The 22,796-nt window shown below is 38.6% G+C and overlaps 2 protein-coding genes across 7 annotated transcripts in view; one reads left to right on the top strand and one right to left on the bottom strand.

Annotated features, from left to right (window-relative positions):
* TANK (TRAF family member associated NFKB activator) overlaps positions 1–22,796 on the top strand; it is a 99,878-nt gene that overhangs the window by 45,937 nt on the left and 31,145 nt on the right. For 3 of the 6 annotated variants that reach the window (XM_059704277.1, XM_059704276.1, XM_059704278.1), the window contains exons 3-5: positions 16,721–16,832; positions 17,703–17,821; positions 18,299–18,388. In XM_059704277.1, coding sequence (XP_059560260.1) covers positions 16,721–16,832; positions 17,703–17,821; positions 18,299–18,388 — 321 coding nt within the window. The remainder of the gene's footprint in view (positions 1–16,720; positions 16,833–17,702; positions 17,822–18,298; positions 18,389–22,796) is intronic. The other 3 variants (XM_059704279.1, XM_059704281.1, XM_059704280.1) reach the window with 3 other exon arrangements.
* On the bottom strand, positions 884–2,452 carry LOC132238597 (zinc finger protein 177-like). Its single transcript, XM_059704275.1, has 2 exons — positions 1,789–2,452; positions 884–1,639 (listed from the first exon to the last, which is right to left on the bottom strand). Exons 1-2 carry the CDS (start codon positions 2,148–2,150, stop codon positions 1,030–1,032), a joined length of 972 nt encoding a protein of 323 aa, XP_059560258.1. The 5' UTR covers positions 2,151–2,452; the 3' UTR covers positions 884–1,029.

Genomic DNA, 22,796 nt, shown 5'->3' with positions numbered 1-22,796 from the left:
TATATTTTTTAAAAAAATAGGTTCATGCCAATCTGAAAAAGGTTTTAAGTTTTTTAAAATATTTTTATCTTCATTGTCATTATCACTAAGATTTAGTGAGGCCTATGTTTGTCAGAGTGCTTTACAATCATCAAATTTTATCATCACACAAATCTTATAAGGAAATATTTTCATTTTTCAGATGAGGAAAATTAAATGCAGAGAGGTGAAATTACTTGACCACAAGCACATAACTACATAACTAATAAGTAGTAAAGCTAGTAGAACTTGGATTTGAAAAAAATCTGACCACAGATTTCCTTTTTATAATTTATTTGCCTAAATTGATAGTCTTTCATGTTCATACATATTGAGCTACTTCATTTCATTTCATAACTGACTATCTCTTGTACTACTTCTTCCTTTAAACACTATTTTCTTTAACATTCCAGCACCATGTTTGATTTTTCTCATACCCTCTTGAGCCCCACTTCCTCAGTCTCTCTTGTTAGGTTTCTCTATGGCCAGGCCTCTAAATATTAGAGTTTTTCAAGGCCTATGTGCTTTTTTTTTTTTTAAGGTTTGTAATGATACAAATTTAATAGAGTAAATTTATCAGATAAATCTATTACACCTGATAATTACAGAATATACATTGTTTTCAACTATACTTCAAAGATTCATAAAACCTGGCCACATATGAGATCTATCAATTGAGAGTGAAACCCATTGTAACAGAATCTTCCCACAAGAGTGGTTTAATCCAGTTTGGAGCTTTTTTTTTTTTTTAATGTTACATGAAGTCCAGAAACAAGCATCCCAGGGTTGGTACAGCCAAATACTATTGTATGTCCTTGCTGTATAATCAGTAGCCTATAACTGCCATCCTTTTGGTTTATTTCAAGGTTGCTCCCTGTATAAGGTAAGTTGAGAGTTGTGCCTGAAGGCTTTCACCATTGGTCACAATGAGGTTTCTCTCCAGTGTGAGTTCTAGAGTGAGGAATGTTGTGTAAAGCACCACTTAACAGCTAGCCTGTAGTCATTTCATTCTTAAAGTTTTTGCCCAATATGTATTCGCTTGTGCATTATAAGGTTAGTGCTGATGCTAAATGCTTTTCCACAATGAATACATTTATAGGGCTTTTCTCCTGTGTGAGTTCTCACATGTACCCACAGGCAAGAGGAATTCCTAAAGGCCTTCCCACATTCTTTACATTCATAGGTTTTCTCTCCAGTGTGCATTCCCTTGTGCACAATAAGATAAGAGCCCGTGCTGAAGGATTTTCCACATTGATCACACTCATAAGGTTTCTCTCCAGTGTGAGAGCGTCGATGTTTCTTAAGGGATGACTGATCAATAAAGGCTTTCCCACAGTTGCTGCATTCATAGGGCTTCTCTCCAGTGTGGGTTCTCATATGTTTTTGGAGGGAGGAAGGAACAGTGAAAGCCTTGCCACATTTCTTACAGTCATAGGGTTTCTCTCCAGTGTGAGTTCTTTTGTGCACATTAAGATGAGAGCTCTGGCTGAAGAATTTTCCACAATGATTACATTCATAAGGCTTCTCTCCACTGTGTGATCTCACATGTTTCTTAAGGGAAGAGTGAAAAATGAATATTTTCCCAGTCACTACATTCATAGGTGTCTCTGCAGTGTGAAGTCTTGCGTATTTCTGAAGGGACAATGGGCCAGTAAAAACCTTCCCATGTTTATCACATTTTGAGCTTCCCTCCTCAGTACATGAGTTTTTGTGCACCCTAAGGGAAGGTCTTGGTCCATAGTCACTGCATTCGCAGAGTTTTTCTCCAACAGGGTTTTGCACATGTCCATTTTTATGCCATTAGAAGTTTTTTCCTCAGGAACATTCTGCATAGGAATTGCATGTTTTGATTTAAGTTGAGTAGCCCAGCCTGAAACTGAACAGGCCCCTTGGAGAATTCTTCTCTTCCCTGGCCTCCGTTCTTCCTGCTCCACTTCAGTGATCAGACTGTATTTGCAGAGATGATATCCTGCCACGGAGGCCAGATTCCTAAAGTTCTCCATCATCACATCTCTGTACAGGATTTTCTGAGCAGAGTTCAGGAGTGCCCACTCCTCCTGGGAGAAGTCCACTGCCACTTCCTCAAAGATCAACAAATCCTGTGACCAAGATGTCAGCAATCCTGCACCCATTCTTCCCTTTCTGTGTCTCCCTCCTCACCTGGCAGAGTTCTGAGCAAGCAGAGCTGAGAATAATGTGTCAGGCATCCAGTGATAATCTTTTCCCCCTTGGACTTCTCTTCATGAAGACAGAAAAAGTCATAAGGAGAAAGATCAATGGCTAGCATCCTGAGTCTGAGAGGAACCTGCCTGAACACTTCTTGTTCCCAAAGTCTCTTTAAGAGAGTATGTCTCAAACTCAGTTCCTCTTGATTAAGTAGTAATGGGAAGTCTTGCCTCAGACCTTCAGTCTTTAGGCAGCAGGCATTCGTCATCAAACTGCAATAACGGACACCCCCGGTGGGAACAATTCCACGGAGGGCGCACCGGGAACCGAAGAAAGTGCCAGGCTGCTGGGGACAGGGCACCCTGAGGCCGAAGTCAGCGATGCGAGGGATGGAGATGCTTTTCCTTCTGAGGAAAGGGCACAAAAGGTGATAGACTTGGAGGCTTTTGTAAAGGGGAGGAGGAGGCCGACCCGCCCGCCCGCAGCTGCTGTGGGGACCCCGCAGGCTGAGCCCCTCCGAGGGGGAGTCGCCCCAGAGCGCCCCCCGGAGGCCCGAAGGGCCGGGTCAGAACGCGCAAGGCGAGCCCGTGTGACCCCGCCTCCCCTCACCTCCCCCTACGAGCTTTTTACTGTATAGTCTTACATAAGCTATCACATCTTTTCCTGTGGCCTCAGATACCTGTAAGAACGACTCCCACATCATCTTACTCCAGACCTTCCCTCTGAGCTCTAGGCTCATACATCTCATTTCCATTTGGAAGGCACATTAAATTGATGTCAGACCTGAACTTATATATCCATTCTTTTTTCTCACTTATACCATTTCAAAGGAGTGAAGAGTTTTATAAGTTGCCTTTTTATGTATCCTAAATTACCTCGCTTAAGTTTTAAAGGATGATCCCTCACACTACTACTGATCATCAAGTATATTTACATTCCCTGACCCCTAAATACTGTTTTTCTCTTTTCTATACCAGATTTTCCATTGTTGTGCCTAGGCAGTCCTGCCACTGTGCCTTTAAATTGTTTGTCTTAGAACCTCCTGTCTAAGTGTCTAGTAAATTGTTACATACTTTAAATTTATATGTAAATCCTCTTAGCCCTACAATGGCAGCATTGTGAACCCATTTTCAGATGAAACTGATACTCAATAAAGTTAGTTTTTCAACCTCAGTGGCAGAATCTGTACCGAAACTAGGTTTATCTGACTCTAAACTTCATATTCAGTATAATAACCTGGATAAATCATAGCCCATTTCAGGCTTTCAAACTGTTTTCTTCCTCTTGCTATGACCCTAATATAGTCTCCTCTTTTCTTGGATGAATTCTTATTTTGTGATCTATACATCTCTTACCAAAAAAGGGTAGAATATAAAGCTGTTAATATTTCTTTCATTCGTCCTACAACCAATTTAAGATGTGCCAGGCACATAATAAATGCCTGGGATTCAAAAATAAATAAAACATAGAGCATGCACTTAAAGCAGTGGTTCTCAACCTTCTGGCCCTTTAAATACAGTTCCTCATGTTGTGACCCAACCATAAAATTATTTTCGTTTCTACTTCATAACTGTGATGTTGCTACTGTTATGAATCGTAATATAAATATCTGATATGCAGGATGGTCTTAGGCGACCCCTGTGAAAGGGTCGTTCGACCACCAAAGGGGTCGCGACCCACAGGTTGAGAACCGCTGACTTAAAGGGTTCACTGTCTAATATTGCTTATTCTTTTTTCTTTGTGTAAGCATTCATATGTATCTGCACTAAGAGGTTTTCTGACTTACAGAAAAGAGGAATGTTTAAATCACAATAGCCCCCGACATAGACAATTCTAATAGATTTACAGAATAAGAGAAGAGACTATTACATAGGGCAGTGATAGAGTTGGCTTGGCCTCTGAATTAGTTATTGTAGAGGATAAGCTGTTGTTACGGAGAGACCAAGAAATATTGTGGCTAAATCAGATAGAAGTTTGGTACATCTACACAATGGAATACTACGCTGCTGTAAAACGGAAGGAACTCCTACCATTGCAACAGCATGGATGGACCTGGAGAGCATTATGCTAAGTGAAATAAGTCATTCAGAGAAAGATAAGTATCACATGATCTCACTCATTTGTGGAATATAATGAACAGCATAAACTGATGAACAAATACAGATCCAGGGACAGAGAAGCATCGATCAGACCATCAAACCTCAGAGGGAAGGTATGGGAGAGTTGGGGTAAGGGGGAGTGATCAACCAAAGGACTTGTATGCATGCATATAAGCCTGACCAATGGACACAGACACCAGGGGGTGAGGGCATGAGCGCGGGGGTTTGGGGGGGGGGAGCAATGGGAGAATAAGGACACATATGTAATATCTTAATCAATAAAGAAAATATAAAGTTTATTTCTTGCTCGGATAACAATCCAGAGTTGAGTAACCAGGGCTGGTAGGCAGGTTGAGAATCCTTAAAATGTGGTTTGTGTCTCTGGAATCACAGTGGCTGCTCTATATGTTACTATTTCCCTGCCAGTGTGCTTGGGGTTCAGGGGGTGAGAAAGAAAGAGATGGTCCAGAATTTGTACAGGTTACTTCTGTTCACATGCTGTTAGTTAGCACCTAGTTACGTGGTCACACCTCGTAGTGGGGAAGGCTGGTAAATATATTCCCTAGCTGGATGACCATATGCCAAGATAATAGTTTATATTACTAAAAAAGAGAATGAGAATGTATATGGGGAAATAATTAGCAGTTTTGCCACATCTTATGGCTGACTAAGCTAAATTTGCCTGGAGAGTTTCCAATATCACAGGATTCCATAATGTGGAATGAAATACGTAGTACCGACTTCTGCGCATGGGCCACAAAGTTTCAATCGCACTGTACGTGCGCGCCCGCACGTGGTATTTTGTGGAAGAGCCACACTCAAGGGGCCAAAGAACCATGTGTGGCTCGCGAGCTGCAGTTTGATGACCACTGGTCTAAGGTAAAGACCTCAAAGAAGACTAAATTTGACTATGCTCTTTTTATCTTAAATTACAGATCCAAAAACTGTTTTTCTGACAATAAATGTAAATTTGTAAGGACTATCTTGTCAGATTATTTTTCTCTAGAGCTGGTCTTGGCCCATCTGAAATGTTATCTTGGCCAGAAGGCTTATGTTACCTCTACAAGTTTGTAAAATGTGTTTTAAAAAGATTGCATGAAAGCATAAAATGCCTTTATTATAGGTACTATTTTATTTTTTTAATGCCTTTACTTTTACTTAAGATGTAAATTATCTCATTGTTTACCACCCTTTTTTTCCTTTCTGTGTTCCCAAAACACATATTTCTCTGTGTAAAGTGTTGATGGGAACAGAGCAGTTCACTCTATATGTTTTTTCTACTGAAACTACTGATACTAGAATAAGGGTGCTTCTGGCTGTTTCTAATCAAAGCCTCATTTCTTCTATTGTACTGTTAGTACTTTGCCATAGACTCATTTGCACCTATCAGAATTTAAAATGTATCCTTTGTTCCAGGTTTTTATATACAGAAATATGTCCTGTCAAAACTTTTAGACAGTTATGCTAGGTTCAAGAAGATCCACTGATAATTAGAAAAATTAAAATTCTGATATTTATTCAAAACTATTTTGAGCACCTTAGTTAATATAACAGAAACTGCTGTACGTATTGGGTCTGCAATGATAAGCAGACACGCTCCCTGCTTTGTGGAATGATGGCAGTCTAGCAAAGCAGAGACTAGTCAATCTCAGAAATGTAAAGTTTCAAAGTCTGATAAGTGTCAGGAAGAAACTGTTATTAGATTGTCTACTTCACCTAATCTAAGAGGTCCAAGAAGACAATCTTTATGAAGTGATTTTTGAAAGGGCTGGGCTGAGGTGGGTGTTGCTTTCTGGGTATAAGGACCTGTGTTATAAAGACCCATTGGCCTAAAAGAACTGAAAATATAAGGGAAATAGTGCACTGAGAAGAGCCAGGGGCAAGACTATGTAGAGGCTTAGAGGCCATATTGAAAACTTTTGGTTCTTTATTCTAAGAGCAATAGGAAACTATTTAAGATTTGGGGATTGGAGGGGGAGATTTGGTATTACGGTTAGATTTGCATTTTGCAAAGAACACAGTAACTAGTGTGAAGAGAATGTATTGACTGATAGATTTAAGGAGAATAGGTAGGCCATTGCAGTAGCTCATTAAAGTTGTGATGGCTTGAACTGTGATGGCTACTTTGAAGGTGAAAAAAGGGATAGATTGGAGAAATATTTAAGATTAAAATTGACAGTAATGGATTGGCTATAGAACAAGTATAGATGTCAAGTATAGTTATAGCTTTCTGGATAGACAGTGTTGCCAGATACTGAAAGAAGGAATACTAGCAAAGGACCTAATTTTACAGGCAACAGGGTGGGGTGTGAGAACAGTGAGGTGGTTGGAGGGAAGGTAATCATTAATTTTGAATAAGTAAAATTTGAAATGCTTTTCTAGTAGCACTTGGCCACATAGATCTGGAGGCCAGAGTAGAAGTCTGGACTAGAAAGAGAAATTTGAGTCTTGCATGTAACCAGCCACTGGGGATGAAAGTATCTAAGGCAGTGGTTCTCAACCTTCCTAATGCTGCGACCCTTTAATACAGTTCCTCATGTTGTGGTGACCCCCAACCATAAAATTATTTTCGTTGCTATTTCATAACTGGAATTTTGCTACTGTTATAAATCATAATGTAAATATCTGATATGCAGGATGTATTTTCATTGTTACAAATAGAACATAATTAAAGCATAGTGATTAATCACAAAACAACGAGAAAACCCACTGTGTGGGAAAACATATTTGCCAATGTCATATCTGATAAGGGCCTAATCTCCAAAATTTATAGGGAACTCATACAACTTAACAAAAGGAAGATAATTCAATCAAAAACTGGGCAAAGGACCTAAATAGACACCTTTCAAAAGAGGACATTCAGAAAGCCAAGAGACATATGAAAACATGCTCAAAGTCACTAATCATCCGAGAGATGCAAATCAAAACAACGAGGTACCATCTCACACCTGTCAGACTGGCTATCATCAACAAATCAACAAACGACAAGTGCTGGAGAGGATGTGGAGAAAAAGGAACACTTGTGCACTGCTGGTGGGAATGCAGACTGGTGCAGCCACTATGGAAGACAGTATGGAGTTTCCTCAAAAAACTGAAAATGGAACTCCCATTTGACCCTGTGATCCCACTTCTAGGAATATATCCCAAGAAACCAGAAACACCAATCAGAAAGGATATATGCACCCCTATGTTCATAGCAGCACAATTCACCATAGCTAAGATCTGGAAACAGCCTAAGTGCCCATCAGTAGATGAATGGATTAGAAAACTGTGGTACATCTACACGATGGAATACTATGCTGCTGTGAAAGGGAAGGAACTCTTTCCATTTGCAATGACATGGATGGAACTGGAGAGCATTATGCTAAGTGAAATAAGCCAGTCAGTGAAGGAAAAATACCACATGATCTCACTCATTCATGGATAATAGAGACCATTATAAACTTTTGAACAATAATAGATACAGAGGCAGAGCTGCCTCAAACAGATTGTCAAACTGCAGCGGGAAGACCAGGGACGGTTGGGGGGCAGAAGGTAGGGGGGTAAGAGATCAACTAAAGGACTTGCATGCATGCATATAAGCATAACCAATGGACATAAGACACTGGGGAATAGGGGAGGCTAGGGGACTGTCTAGGGCGGGGGGGGGGGGAATGGACACATATGTAATACCCTTTGTAATACTTTAAGCAATAAAAAAAAAAAATCTAATTATATATGTGTTTTCCGATGGTCTTAGGCGACCCGTGTGAAAGGGTCGTTCGACCCCCAAAGGGGTCGCGACCCACAGGTTGAGAACCGCTGGTCTAAGGGAAAAGTATATAGCAAACAGGACCTCAGTAGAGCTAGATATACTCACATGATATGCCATAATGGTTATTTAGGGGGTTGGTCAGGCAAACCTAGATTCAAATCCCATCTCTACTACCTATTTAGAAACTTTGGGCATGTTATTTTATACCTCTTTGTGCCTCCGTTTTCTCATCTGTAACCTCCTCAGAAGATTAGTGTAGGAATAAATGAGATATAAAGAATATATAGCTCTCTGATTTTGTTGCATAGTAAGTATCCAGTGAAATGATCATATGAGGATAATGAGGTGTTGAAAAATTTGATTACAGAACAATTTGCATTTTTTAAAAGTGAGATATACATACATGTACACAGAAGTTCTGAAAGGGTACATACCAAAATGTCAGTAGTAATTGCTTCTGAGGAGGAATGGAAAGCAAATAAAAGGAAGAGGCTGCCACTTTTTACTTTGTACATACCTGGCTTTTTGTTGTGGTGGTGATGGTGGACATTTTGTTGTTTGCATTTTTTTCAATAAACATGCTATTTTTGTATTATTAATAGCCATTAATTATTCCTTAATCAGTTTAGCCTATTTTTATAAGCTTTATGAACCTTCTTTGTAAGCTTTGAACAACCAGAGTTTTTGCTTGACAGAATGTTTTTGATTCAATGGAGATACCACTCTGATTTCTCAAAAAGAAACTTCTGAGTTATAGGTTACAATGATCTAGAAGAAAGACTGAAAAAAACTGGCTTAGAGCATAGGGTGGTTGTGTGGTAAGTCTGGTGACAAATTGCCAGTATTCATTGGTAATCAGAGCTTTAGTTAATGGATGTGTGTACTATAGGCTATGACAGTGATGGCGAACCTTTTGAGCTCGTCGTGTCAGCATTTTGAAAAACCCTAACTTAACTCTGGTGCCATGTCACATATAGAAATTTTTTGATATTTGCAACCATAGTAAAACAAAGATTTATATTTTTGATATTTATTTTATATATTTAAATGCCATTTAACAAAGAAAAATCAACCAAAAAAATGAGTTCGCATGTCACCTCTGACATGCGTGTCATAGGTTCGCCATCACTGGGCTATGATAATAGATATTATGTAGATACCTTACTCATTATTAAAGGAAAGGAATTAATGTTTACAAGGAGCTTATTATGTGCTGGATATTTTATACATGTACTCTCAGTGCTTCAGGTAAATATTATTTTCATTTCCAAAGAGAAAGAAACCAAGGCTCAAAGAGACTAAGTAAATTAACCAGGACCAAAACACAGAATTATAAAATAAAAATAGTTTGTCTTACTTTATCATTTGACATGCTGTGAAATTGATGGAAACACCATCACCTAATAATCTGATTTGTTAAATTGTAGTTCCAGCCTAGATAAATCTTGGCAGTGGTGAGGGCAGGACTTCTACCTAGTTTAAAAGAATATAGCAGAGAGTGGGTGAAGAATGAGCTGTGTAAACCAGGATCCTGAGCTGTTAATCCTATACAATCTTTTTTTTCTTTACTTAAAAGTGAAGTTGATGTTTAGTTTGCCAAAGTGTGAAGATATGACAGTTAGTTTGTGTCTAAAGTGCTGTGTATTGGGATAATTAATATTTAATTATCTTCCTTCATGAACTCTGGAGCTCCCTATTGAAAGCATTTATGGTAGACAAGCAAATCCTTCAATAAAGCTTTTGTTCTCTTTGTTAATCTTGGTACAGTTTAAAAGGTTTTTAAATTGAGACTATTTTTTAAATTCATTCAACATTTGTTAAATTCCTATTTTTTCATTCTTGGAGGAAACAATGGTATTTTTCAAAATGTTGAGATTAGTTCTTGAGGATGAGAAGAGATTATGTTTAAGAAGAGATAACTTATGTTTGATCTATTTAGAGTATTACAGATGACATAAGGACACTAGACTTTTTTTCTTCATCTAGGAATAAGTGCTTTGGGAAATATGAAAAATGAGAATTTTCAGTGTCAGCATAGAAAAAATTTAATTTATAGAACTCTTTTAATATTTATGGAACTCATAAAAAGTTATGCAGCTATATGTCCAAAATTATGGAAAATATGCTGCTATAGTTTTGAAGATAGATTCAAATTTTGCCTAGATAAAGGGACATTTCTTAAAATAAGCTTTTGATTTATGATAGTTGAGAGTATGTATGGCCAGCCATTTTTAATAAATTTAAGATATGTACTATATGTGATAACCATTGTTGTAACTTTTGCTTTTGAACACTAAGAAAGAATACAACATGCATTATAATACAAGTACCTAAGAACCTGTTTTGCCTCTTTAGATGCTGGTAGACCACTTGTTTTGCTAGTCTTTAGAATTGGAAGGAGTGTCAAATACACAGAAGCCAGAGTCATCTTGGCCAGATGGTGTTTGATACAGATGGATTGGTTAGTTGTCATGCAGATCTCTTAGTTGGTAACTTGTTGCTGCCATCTGACTCAAAGAATCATTCACACACACTGGCTGTCAAAAGCATCTTCTCTTCTGTCTGTTTTAGCTGTCATGTCTGTGCTCTGTACAGAAGTGTTGACAAGACATTGCTGTTGTACATTTTCAATGCGATTGTTAGTGATTTTTCTGTTATATGGGGTCTTTGGTAGTGCTGGAATGCACTTGCTCTGTAATTGGTTTTCTTTTTAAATACTGTGACAGTGCAATAATTATCTGACCTTTTAAAAGGACTTTTCAGGTTGCACAAAAGCATTTAATTTAAAAAACACTTTTTGTTTCTTTTAGTTTCCAAACATAGCAAATAAACTGAATTCTATTGGTTATTTTGCAATCTATACTAATAAAAGGGTAATATGCTAATTAGACCGGGTCAAACAGATATCTTCTGGTCGTCCTTCCTTCCTTCTGGACAAAGCTACGGTGGCGGGTGCTGAGGCAGAGTCGGTTAAGGATGATCAGGCCGGCAGAGGAGAGCAGTTAGGGGTAATCAGGCCGGCAGGGGAGGGCAGTTAGGGGTGATCAGTCAGGCAGGCAGGTTAGCGGTTAGGAGCCAGCAGTCCCAGATTGCGAGAGGGATGTCCCGGATTGGAGAGGGTACAGGCCAGGCTGACTTAACTTCCTTTTGTCTTATTCACCTGCTGACCTTGTCTCCATTGTTCCTGTTTCCCTTATGGAATATAAGCAGTGCATATTGTCCTTTCCTTCAGGTCACTTATGAAAGCATATCTATTTCTCTGATACTTCTTTAAGTACTTAAGTCATTTATTTGTTCAAGTAATGTTTACTGAGCATCTCAATATGTGCCAGACACTCTGCTATACTGCGGAGATATCAGGACTAAATAGTCCGCCCTTGAGGAGTCATAGTTTAAAGGAAAATTGGGTATATAGACAATTAGACTAGAATACTATAATTTTTATAACATAAGTATGTAGAGCAGTGAGCCATTGCTATTCTGTTTCCCCTACTATAAAGTTTTCGTTTTTAAATTATTACACAATTTGCTTGCATTTATAAAGTACTTTATTAAGTAGCTTAAGAAATAGTTCAAAACTTCATTTTGAAGTAGTTGTTGATCTGTTAATTTATCTAAGCTAATGAATTCATTTTCAACATTATTCATTTATTATAATACTAGTAGCCTGGTGCACGAAATTCGTGCACATTGAAAGGGGATTAATTAGAGGAACGTAATTTGGACTCACTATCTAATATCAATAATACGTGAGCGTGAGGCAGTCCACATTTCTGAAATTCAATGATATGAATTTTAGCTATTACTTTGCCAAATAAATGGACTTTACAGATATCATTTAAAAGAGCATTCAGCTTAATATTAAAAACTCTGGCTACCAAGTCAGGTCTGTTTTCAACTTTTTGCCAGCGTTATAAATTGTTTGCAATATCTGCCCATTTGGGGTTGCATACCATGGTTATGAATAAATCGGGCTTGCCATACCTCGTTATAATTGCCATAGCATCCTGATATCGCTGCTGCATATTTCTGGGACTACTCTCAGAAGATGATGGAAGTATTATCATTTTACCAATTGCCACATTGTCATTTTCAGATCTAGATTTGAGATAATCTATCAAACCACTATATTTTTCAACTCTCAGCTTAGATTGGTTTGCTTTGATGAAATTTATCCAATTGGCCTCCATTTTTTAATATGAATCCACGATAAACTGTTGAGTTAATTTTCCTGCATTTAAAGTAGGATTGAACGTGTCCCGCTCAGAGAGATGAAATCCATAATACTGCATTTGTGTGACTCGTGTCCTTATATTTTGTCTAGTGTTATTGTCGATTACACTGTTGTCTCTGAGTCTTAATGCAATATCTGTTCCCCAGCCTTTTTCACCATGTGGAAAAGAATAGGATATGTCATTACATCTAATGTAGGAAACAGGATATTGATTTGTTTCATTTTAGTGGCATTTGGATTATTGGGATCTGGTTTACAATGAATGAGCAAGTCCCTTTCAAAAGAGGTTCTCCTTCATTTCTGAGTATGACAGCAATCTTGATTACGCGTGGAGAATTATATCTACCTGGATCACTGTTAGGCTCATATTTAATCACCATTGTTACTTCTGTGGGAGCAATACCTTTTGCTGCTGCTTCAGATTAGGCTTCCTTTTCTACCTCATGTAGCATCTTGTACAATTTTGTTAATTCACTTATTTCATGCATGAGGTTGTTGATGTTGATCATGAGTCTTTCTGAGCAGCCCTGGTTTTCTGGCATTGCTAATCTTTTACTTGTAGCTTCAGCTGTATCCAAAATATAGAGTTGAGCAAACTTCCGAGAAACACCATCTGAAGGATGTAAAATTCCAGTATGGTAATAAACTTGTCCGTGTATTCTAAAACAGTATGGCCCATATCCTGATGGTGATGCAATATTTGCACCCATGAAAGCAAAAGCAAAAGAACTATTTATGGAACAAATATTTTCCATGAAACTTTTACTGTCAGAATCTTCGTTTGTAATTAATCGTTTTAAATATGCCAGGTAAACTGGAAAATGTATATCATTTGGACAGACTTTCTCTTTGCTACAACATCGAGTAAATTTCCCATTGGATGGTTTTTCATCAGAGAAATTTAGTGATAGGCAAAATTCACATCGAACAGTCATTCCACTACAACTATGTTCGAGGATTGCATCGTCATGTACTCCATTTTTGCTGAGAATGCAGTTCCTACCAGTATTGGTAGTACTTGTTGATGACTGTTCTCTAGACATTTTCTGTCATCGTCGTCGCCACTGCCTTCTTTCAACTTCAAAGGCACATTGGTCTTTAGACATTTTCTGTCGATAACGCCGGTGTTTTTTGGCATCAGAGTGACGTTTTTCCAGTAGCTGGTGTTCAGATACATCCTGTCGTAGGCACCGCCTTCTTTCAAGATCAGAGGCACACTGCTCTGCAGACACTTTCTGTCGATAACACCGGCATCTTTCGGCTGCAGAGCTACGTTGTATCAACAGTTGTTCTTTAGACATAGTCCCACCTCTCTACTGTCAGGATCTGAGATGCAGGTGAATGAGAGTCCTGGCTATCAGACCGCTGAGAGCTGTCTGACCAATGGCTGATTCTGGCTGATTCTGTGGGGGTGGGACTTCCTCTTCCCTGCTGTCAGTTTCCACAGCTGTGATGAGGAAGCTGGGGTAACAGAGGGAGCCGTGCCCTCCAAGCCACCCTCTCTCGCTCTGCTCTATGTCCAGCGGTCTCCTGCTTTGCCAAGTCCTCCAAACATTCTGCTCTCCACTGGCAAGGTCCCAGGAGCTTGTGGGTGTGGCTAGGCGCAGGTGGCCTCAGCTCCCTGGGTCAGCGAAGGTCCCGGGAGCCCGCAGCCAAGGCCGCCGTCACCTCCTGGGGCGCCTGACACCTGCTTATGCAAATTAACCTCTATCTTTGTCGGATTAATTTGCATAGTCACTCTGGCTGGTGTGCGTGGCTTGAGTGTAGCAGAGGGATGGCTTATTTGCATGTTTCTTTTCTTATATAGGACTAGAGGCCTGGTGCACAAAAATTTGTGTCCGGCCTGTGCCCTCTCGCAGTCTGGGACCTCTCAGGAGATAACGACCTGCTGGCTTAGGCCTGCTCCTGGGTGGCAGAGGGCAGGCCCAATCCCTAGGTGCAGCCCCTGGTTGGGCTCAGAGCAGGGCCGATTGGGGAGTTGGGGTGCCGCCCCCTGTCATGCACAGAGCAGGGCAGATAGGGAGGTTGTGATGCCACCCTCAGTCACGCTCAGGGTAGGGCCAATTGGGGGATTGGGGCACCGCCCCCTGTTACACACAAGGCAGGGTCGATGGGGAGGTTGTGGTGCCACCCCCTGTCATGTAGAGAGCAGGGCCAATGAGGGGGTTGGGACGCTGCCTCCTGTCACTCACAGAGCAGGACCCATCAGGGAGATTGGGGCTCCGTACCCTGTCACGCACAGAGCAGGGTTGATCAGGGGAGTTGGGGCATCGCCCCCTGTCACACACAGAGCAGGGCCCATCAGGGGAGTTGGGGCGCCGCACCCTGTCACACACACAGCCGCAGGACTATCAGGGGGTTGGGGAGCTCCCCCCTATCAGGCACAGAGCAGGGCTGATCAGGGGGTTGGGGTGCCTTCCCCTGTCATGAACAGAACAGGGCGGATAGGGAGGTTGTGGCCCCGCCCCCTGTCACACACAGAGCCGCAGGGCGATCAGGGGGTTTGGGCGCTGCCCCCTGTCACACTGATCCCAGTGCCGGGAGGCCTCGCGGCTCCGCTGATCCCGGTGCTGGGAGGCATATTACCCTTTTACTATATAAGATAGAGGCCTGGTGCATGGGTGGGGGCTGGCTGGTTTGCCCTGAAGGGTGTCCTGGATCAGGGTGGGGGTCCCCACTGGGGTGCCTGGCCGGCCTGGGTTAGGGGATGATGGCTGTTTGCAGCTGGTCACACACCCTTCAGGGTGGGGGTCCCCACTGGGGTGCCTGGCCAGTCTGGGTGAGGGGCTGAGGGCTGTTTTCAGGCTGGTGGATGACTGAAGCTCCCAACCGCTCCTTTTTATCTTTTTTCTTTTTTATTCTGAGCCAGCTTTAGCTCTGAGGCTTGGCTCCAGCTCTTAGGCCTCTGCTGCTGAAAGCAGGTATCTTGTTTGTTTGGGTGCTATAATCGAAACACTGTTTCAACTTCAGCTCTGAAATCCTGGCTGGCTGAAAGCAGGTTTCTGGGGTCTTGTTTAGCTTCTATATTTGTAACAATGTTTCAAACTGCAAGCTCAGAGGCCGGCAGCGGCAAGCAGGGAACGTTGGAGTCCTCCGTCACTGAAGCAAGCAAGCCTCATGTTCACTTTAAGCTGCCTGGCTGCCGGCCGCCATCTTGGCTGGCAGTTAATTTGCATATTGCCCTGATTAGCCAATGGGAAGGGTAGCGGACGTATGGCTAATTACCATGTTTCTCTTTTATTAGATAGGATAAGCATGTACTGAATACATCCTATGTATAAGTTACCTTGCAGAGCTCTATGGAAGTATCAAGTTATATAATACTACACTCAGGCAGCATGCACATCACTTGGTTTATTTGTCAGTTATGTTTAAAGTGTATTATAAAATTTTACCTTTTACTTGGAAAAATGTGGTTTTTTGCTTTAATTTCTTAAGCTAACTTATTTTGGGAATCTAGGAACAGCTGTGTAATTTATAGGCTTATTAGTCTCTGAAAACAATCGAGCTTTACTGATTTTGAACTTTGGTTAAGAATCAGCTCAAAATCAAATATTTAATATCTATTGAAGGAACATTATGAAATTATTAGGACCTCATCTCACATTTCAAGGAATTTACAGTTTAGTCGTTTATTTGTTCTTCTGGTGATAGAAATTGGTAAAAAAAAAAAAAATCTCTATTAATTTTTGGTAATATATTTTGAAGACTTTGTACTAATTTGGTAATGGTAATGCAACATCTTCAAATTTGCTTGAAGGTTTACAGTATCTGTATTCTGCAAATGTGTCTTCTTTCACTGCTTAATTCTCAGAGCCATTATAATAAAATAGCAAAAGGGGTGGATTAAAAACATAAGGGAAATTAAGGTATTTAAGATATCCACTGAAAATTAGCTGTGTTCTCAAGTTCTTAAAACTTTTAGAAAGGAAGTTTATGATTAGTGGGATTTTGTAATTTTTATGTGTCCCTTTAGTTTTCATAATGTTTTAGTTATACCCACTTCCTTTTTATTTTGTCCTCTAAGAATAAGTTCAAATGTGTGATTATTTAAAAGACACAAAATCTTACCTTTTTTAAGTTAGTGGGGTATTTTTATAGACAACTTTAATATGATGTCTTTTTATTATTCATGCCTTTCTTTGTTATCATTAAGGATAAAATTCTAAATTATAATTTTTATCCTAACTGAAGGTCCAGAAACCATCTGTTGAACCATAATTGAAATTTTCTTTAAGATTATTTTTTAAATTGTAAAGTGTTTCAAATCACAGATGTTTGTAATGATTTTAAATACATTACTGGAGCCAATTTTTAGCTCATAAATAAATGCTCAATACCTGGGAAATAGCAATATGGGCAACTCATATCTATATATAATTATTAATAGACAGTAAATGTATGTATATATCTGTCAGTAAATATCAGGCTAACTGGTTTTTATGTCAGCAGACTGAAAACTATGAGCAGAGAATACGTGAGCAACAGGAACAGCTGTCACTTCAACAAACTATTATTGACAAGCTAAAATCACAATTACTTCTTGTGAATTCCAGTCGAGGTATGTTCATGCTAATTTTTTATGTGTTTCTTAAACCACTTCTAGAAAAAGGTGGAAGTCGAGTTTTTCTATTTTATTTCTCCATTTTTTTCTCTGATTTACATATGTTTAAGAAATGAACACTTTCGGCCTATGGGGAAATGGACATTCATGTACTTAAAAATCTGTATGTAAGGATACTCACGATAGCATTTCTAATAATGAAAAACTATAAATAAAGAAATGTCCAAGAGTTAAATTACAGTCATCCATATAAGGAACAGCTATGTACCCAAGAAAACTGATGATAATAGATCAGCTTATTAACATGACATGTACTCAAGATATATAGCAAAATGAGCAAAATAGGGTACAAAAATAAATATTTTATTTATGCCAAAAAAATTCTCATGTGAATTTATATATATACATATATATATATATATATATGTGTGTGTGTGTGTGTGTGTGTGTGTGTGTGTGTGTGTGTATGTATATGTATGTGTATGTGTGTGTGTATATATATATATATATATATATATGCTAAAATACAAACCAGGAATATAACTCACAGATAATAAATAAGCATGGAATAGTTATACAAATGAGTATCTTAAACAAGAAATACATACCTGAAAGTGCAACTTATATAAATTCTGCATATTTTACACACCATTGATTAAGTAGAGTAAGGATTTTGTATGTTTAGTGGAAATGAAAAAAAAAAACCAAATATAAAGAAAATATGCCAAAATCGAAATCAGCAAATCTAAATTGTCAAAGTCTCTACTCTTTAAAATTAGAGGTTTGGATTTGTATTCTGTTTACATTTTCAGGTACTACCAAAACCAAGAGTTTCCTGCTTATGTCCAAGAGGGTTTTGTTTTACAGATAACAGTTACAGCTGTAGTCCCCTGCTTGAAGACAGTGAAGCAAGGAAGAATAATTTGACCCTTGATCAGCCACTTGATAAAGTAAAATCAGGAATACCAAGAGAAAAAGAATCAAAGGTAAACTGCGCCCTGGCTTATTCCCTATAGAAATGAGAAATGAGAGATTAGGTTCCGCAGCCTTCCTGAATTATTTAGTCAGTATTCTATCATAACTTGGGTGGGCAGGAACAGGGGAGGATATTGGCAAGATTCTTTTCAACCATAAGATTGCTTCTGCAAAAAGCAGCATTCAAATGCTGATACATAAAAATATCTTCTTCATTTTATTTTCCCGAGGTAGATTCACCACTGAATTCTAAACAGAAGTTCTGTATATACAAATAAATGACTTACATGATCCTAAATAGAAGTACCATTTCCAAGTAAAAAAAAGGCTTAGGTTTCATATTTTCTGGTATTCTCTTTTCAGGCATTTAACAAAGAAATAAAAAATTATGCAAAGGTAGATAGTAAGACACTGATGATTCTGGATTTAAAAAAATAGCATTCTAGGGTGTGTGTGTTTTATCAATTACCTGTGCTTCATTTAAAAAGAAGAAAAAAAAAAAGCCACCTCATCAGCTTAAGCAAATGTCTTCATTGAAGCACGATAGAAAGGAATATTTCCTATCTGCAAGGAGACAGGTACTGTACAAGTATGTGCATGCTATGTTGGTTAGAAACAACCTAATCATCCATCAATAGCAGAATGGTACATCTTTACAATAAAACACTTTAGAAAAAGTAAAATAAACTTAATTTATATATTAATATGCCTAGATTGCAAAAGAAATGTTGAATAAAAATGGAAACTACAAAATGACAAGGCGGGAATAATTTATGTAAATTTTTAAACATATAAAACGTTACGATAATTGTTTCTAAAAACACAAATAGGTAGTAAAAGTGTAAGAAGGGTACACATCTTTAAAAAAATGACCACCTCTACAGTCCGTGAGAGAAGAGAGTGTGACTCTGGGAAGACGATAAGGAAGCTTCAGTTGTGTGTATAACTTATCCTTTTTTAAAGAAAAGATCTTGCCCGGCTGACATGGCTCAGTGGTTGAGCGTCGACCTATGAACCAAGAGATCACGGTTCAATTCCTGGTCAGGGCACGTGCCTGGATTGCGGGCTTAATCTCCAGTGGGGGCGTGTGCAGAAGGCAGCCAATCAATGACTCTCTCTCATCATTGATGTTTCTATCTTTCCCTCTCCCTTTCTCTCTGAAATCAATAAAAAATATATTTTAAAAAAAGAAAAGAAAAGATCTGAAGCAAACATGACAGAATGTTAAGAGTTGTTAAGTCAAGATAGTGGATATATAGATGTATATTATTCTCCATATTTTTCTGAACCATTGAAATTTTATGTTTAAAAAGGAATTCTTTAAATGAGGCGAGTTGGGTTTTAGTGGGATGAGACAGCTTTTGAATAAAATGAGATCTAACAAATGAGGACACTTAATATTCACACTATCAATTAAGTCAAGAGCACTGTGTTTCTTTCTTCTAAATGATGTAGATTTTAGTTTTGTGTGTCAGAGCTATTCTGTTACTGATCCCATAACTGAGACTATCCTGTTTTTATTTAACACCAAATCTGATTTTAATAATTTTCTATAAATAAAATTTTAGAATGAGTTCTCTATAGTATCTCCCAGTTCATATTTTTTAATTCAAAATCATTTTTTTTAATCATTCAGCTGTCTTTACTTTCACTTCAATTTCCATTTATGTAAAAATGCTGAAAAACACAAGAAACAGTGGCACTAGCATTCGTTTAGGTTTCTTTTGCAAGAGATAAAATTTAGAAACAATGATTCTGACTTCTAGGATACAATTTTATGATTTGGTTTATTATAGTACATTATAAGTCACTGAATTATAAATGCTGACAAAAAATTTAGTGCTTAAGTAAATAATATTTACAATCCTTTTCCTATTTCAAAGACTTCTAAATTTCATTATTTACCATTATTTTTTAATCAAAATTATTTTTATTTCCATTATTACATTTCTTTGAAGATAGTAAAATATCTCCAGTTCAAACTATGTAAAAGGTATTTTTTTAAAAAATAGCAGTCTTGCCGAAACCGGTTTGGATCAGTGGATAGAGCGTCGGCATGCGGACTGAAAGGTCCCAGGTTCGATTCCAGTCAAGGGCATGTACCTGGGTTGCGGGCACATCCCCAGTAGGAGATGTGCAGGAGGCAGCTGATCGATGTTTCTCTCTCATCGATGTTTCTAACTCTCTATCTCTCTCCCTTCCTCTCTGTAAAAAATCAATAAAATATATTTAAAAAATAATAGCAGTCTTGGTTAGAACAAAAGGGATGATGTGAAAGACTCTAAAATATGTTAATAATTTCGTTTATTTTAAATTGGTCATTATTTATGAAAGTTTTAGATTTAGTTTTCAGTCAATAAGTGTTCAAAGAGAGCCTTCTTCAGAATTTTTTAAATTACATTTGTTTTAACTTTGTAAGATGTTTTTATCTATACCAGGGGTGGGCAAACTTTTTGACTCGAGGGCAACAGTGGGTTCTTAAACTGGACCGGAGGGCCGGAACAAAAGCATGGATGGAGTGTTTGTGTGAACTAATATAAATTCAAAGTAAACATCATTACATAAAAGGGTATGGTCTTTTTTTTCAATAGTTTTATTCATTTCAAACGGGCCGGATCCGGCCCGCGGGCCGTAGTTTGCTCACGGCTGATCTATAATATAAACTGAGTGGCATGATTATTATGACCACCTGACGTTTGTAGGCAAATTAGCTATAATTTCACGCTGAAGTTGCTAGAGGGCCAGACCATTATAAATAGGGAAGCAGGTTGTTTACCACAACAGTAGAAGTAATTTTTTTCTGAAGATATGGGTAAACAGCACGATTTAACAGCCTTTGAACATGGGATATATTTGAACGTGAGTGGCCAGATTATTATGACCACCTGACATTTGTAGGCAAATTAGCCATACACTGCATCATATGGGATATGAAAGCCGAAGGCCCATTCGAACACCTTTGCTGTCTGCAGTTACCAAGATAAAACGTCTCCAATTCACACAGGAACACAAGGATTGGACAGTTGAGCATTGGAAAAAAGTCATGTAGTCCGATGAATCACATTTCCAGTTGCATCAAGCAGATGGCAGAGTGATAATTTGGCGGAAACAGCATGAAAGCATGCACCCCACGTGCATGAGAACAACCCTTCAAGCTGGTGGAGGCAGTGTTATGGTTTGGGGCATGTTTTCCTGGCATGATTTGGGCCCTTTAATTCATGTGGAACAATGTCTGAATAACACAACATACCTAAGTATCGTTGCTGATCAGGTTCATCCTATCATGTTGATGGCGTATCCCAATGGAGATGGCTTCTTCCAACAAGACAATGCGCCAAGCCACGGTGCTCGTATTGTGCAGGAGTGGTTTCAAGAACATGAGGGAGACTTCACCTTGCTTAGGTGGCCTCCACAATCACCAGCTCTCAATCCAATTGAGCATTTGTGAGACAAAGTTAAAAGAGCCATCAGGCATCTGGTTCCACAACCATCAGATCTCACAGAACTGGACAGTGCTATTCATCAGGCATGGTGTCAGATTCCTCACATCACCTTTCAACATCTCGTGGAGTCAATGCCAAGAAGAATCGCCGTAGTATTGAAGGCAAAAGGTGGCCCAACGAAGTACTGATTGGGTAGTCATAATAATCTGGCCACTCAGTGTATATATTTGCATACTTATGCTGGAATTAACCGTAAGTAACAGAAATCATGTCAGAGATAGCTTATTTCCAAAGAATTACTGATATTGCATCAATTGAAACTTTATTTGTGAACAGACAATAAGATGAAACAATATAAAGCTTCAGGTAAGAAATAAATCTAAATTTAGTGAGTTCTCTTAATTGTCATTACTAAAAGGGAAAGATTTATGTGACACCACATATTTAATACCTTCAGTATCTCATCTACTCAATCTTATACTGTAACCATTTAGTAAAAATAAAAACCAACTGCCTTACATTTTAACTTTCTCATCTTCCTTTATATATCTAGAACCAAAGTGCTAATGCACACTAGATATATAAGGGATTAAAAGAGAAGAGGAAATATATTCTAAAAGAATGAATAAGTTGGATTTATTGAATATTGAGAGCTGGCTATATAGTCATTGAGCTAGTAACAGAAGGAAGCTCCTACTAACCACCCACAGTCCTTTCCTCTGCCTGTTTGGTGAGTGGTTTGAGGATTTGTTTTCTTCAGACTATTTTGTTTAGGATTTGGTTAGACTATTTGAGAGGGGAAAGACTCATGGACATTATGGCAAATGGCAACCATTGTCACCTTGGAAAATGAGATGAGGGTAAAGAGGGATATGCTGAGGGAGAAAGCGGCCCTTTAAAAGAAAATTTTATTTGAAAGCACAAAATTTATAGTTCACTTTCTGTTCATGCTAATCCCATGCAAACAACGCATAAGAATCCTTTAACTCCTAAGAGGATATAAAATCAAGACAACAGAGCCTTTATCATTGGGTGCTTGCAGTTTAGAGACATTAGAGAAGTATTAAGTTTAATGGAAAACCTTTCAACTCTTGTATACCATGGCAGTTTGCACAGTCTTTCTTGATAAGATCTGATTTTGAAAGGGGACATTGTATTACAAATCATATCATATGTTATAGAAAGTACCCTAGATTTACCCCAAAAGTTAACAGCTTAAAACAACAAGTACTTACTATCTCAGTTTCTATGGGTCAGAAATTTGGAGACTTAGCTGGGTGGTTCTGATTCCAGATCTCATGTGATCGAAGTCAGGATGTGGGCAAAGGCTTTAGCTATCTGAAGGCTTGACTGTGGTTGGAGGATCTACTTCCAAGTGGCTCACTCACATGATTGTTGTTAGGAGACCTCGCATATGGATCTCTCTATTCATAACCTGGCAGCTAACTTCCTCTAAGTAAGAAAGTAAGAGATCCAAGAGAGAGAGAACAAGGAAAAAGCCACAGTATTTCTATGATCTAGTCTCTAAAAATCACATAACCTT

Source organism: Myotis daubentonii, chromosome 7 (genome assembly GCF_963259705.1).
Source record: "Myotis daubentonii chromosome 7, mMyoDau2.1, whole genome shotgun sequence".
Classification (NCBI taxonomy): domain Eukaryota; kingdom Metazoa; phylum Chordata; class Mammalia; order Chiroptera; family Vespertilionidae; genus Myotis; species Myotis daubentonii.
This window is presented reverse-complemented; position numbering and strand designations above follow the sequence as displayed.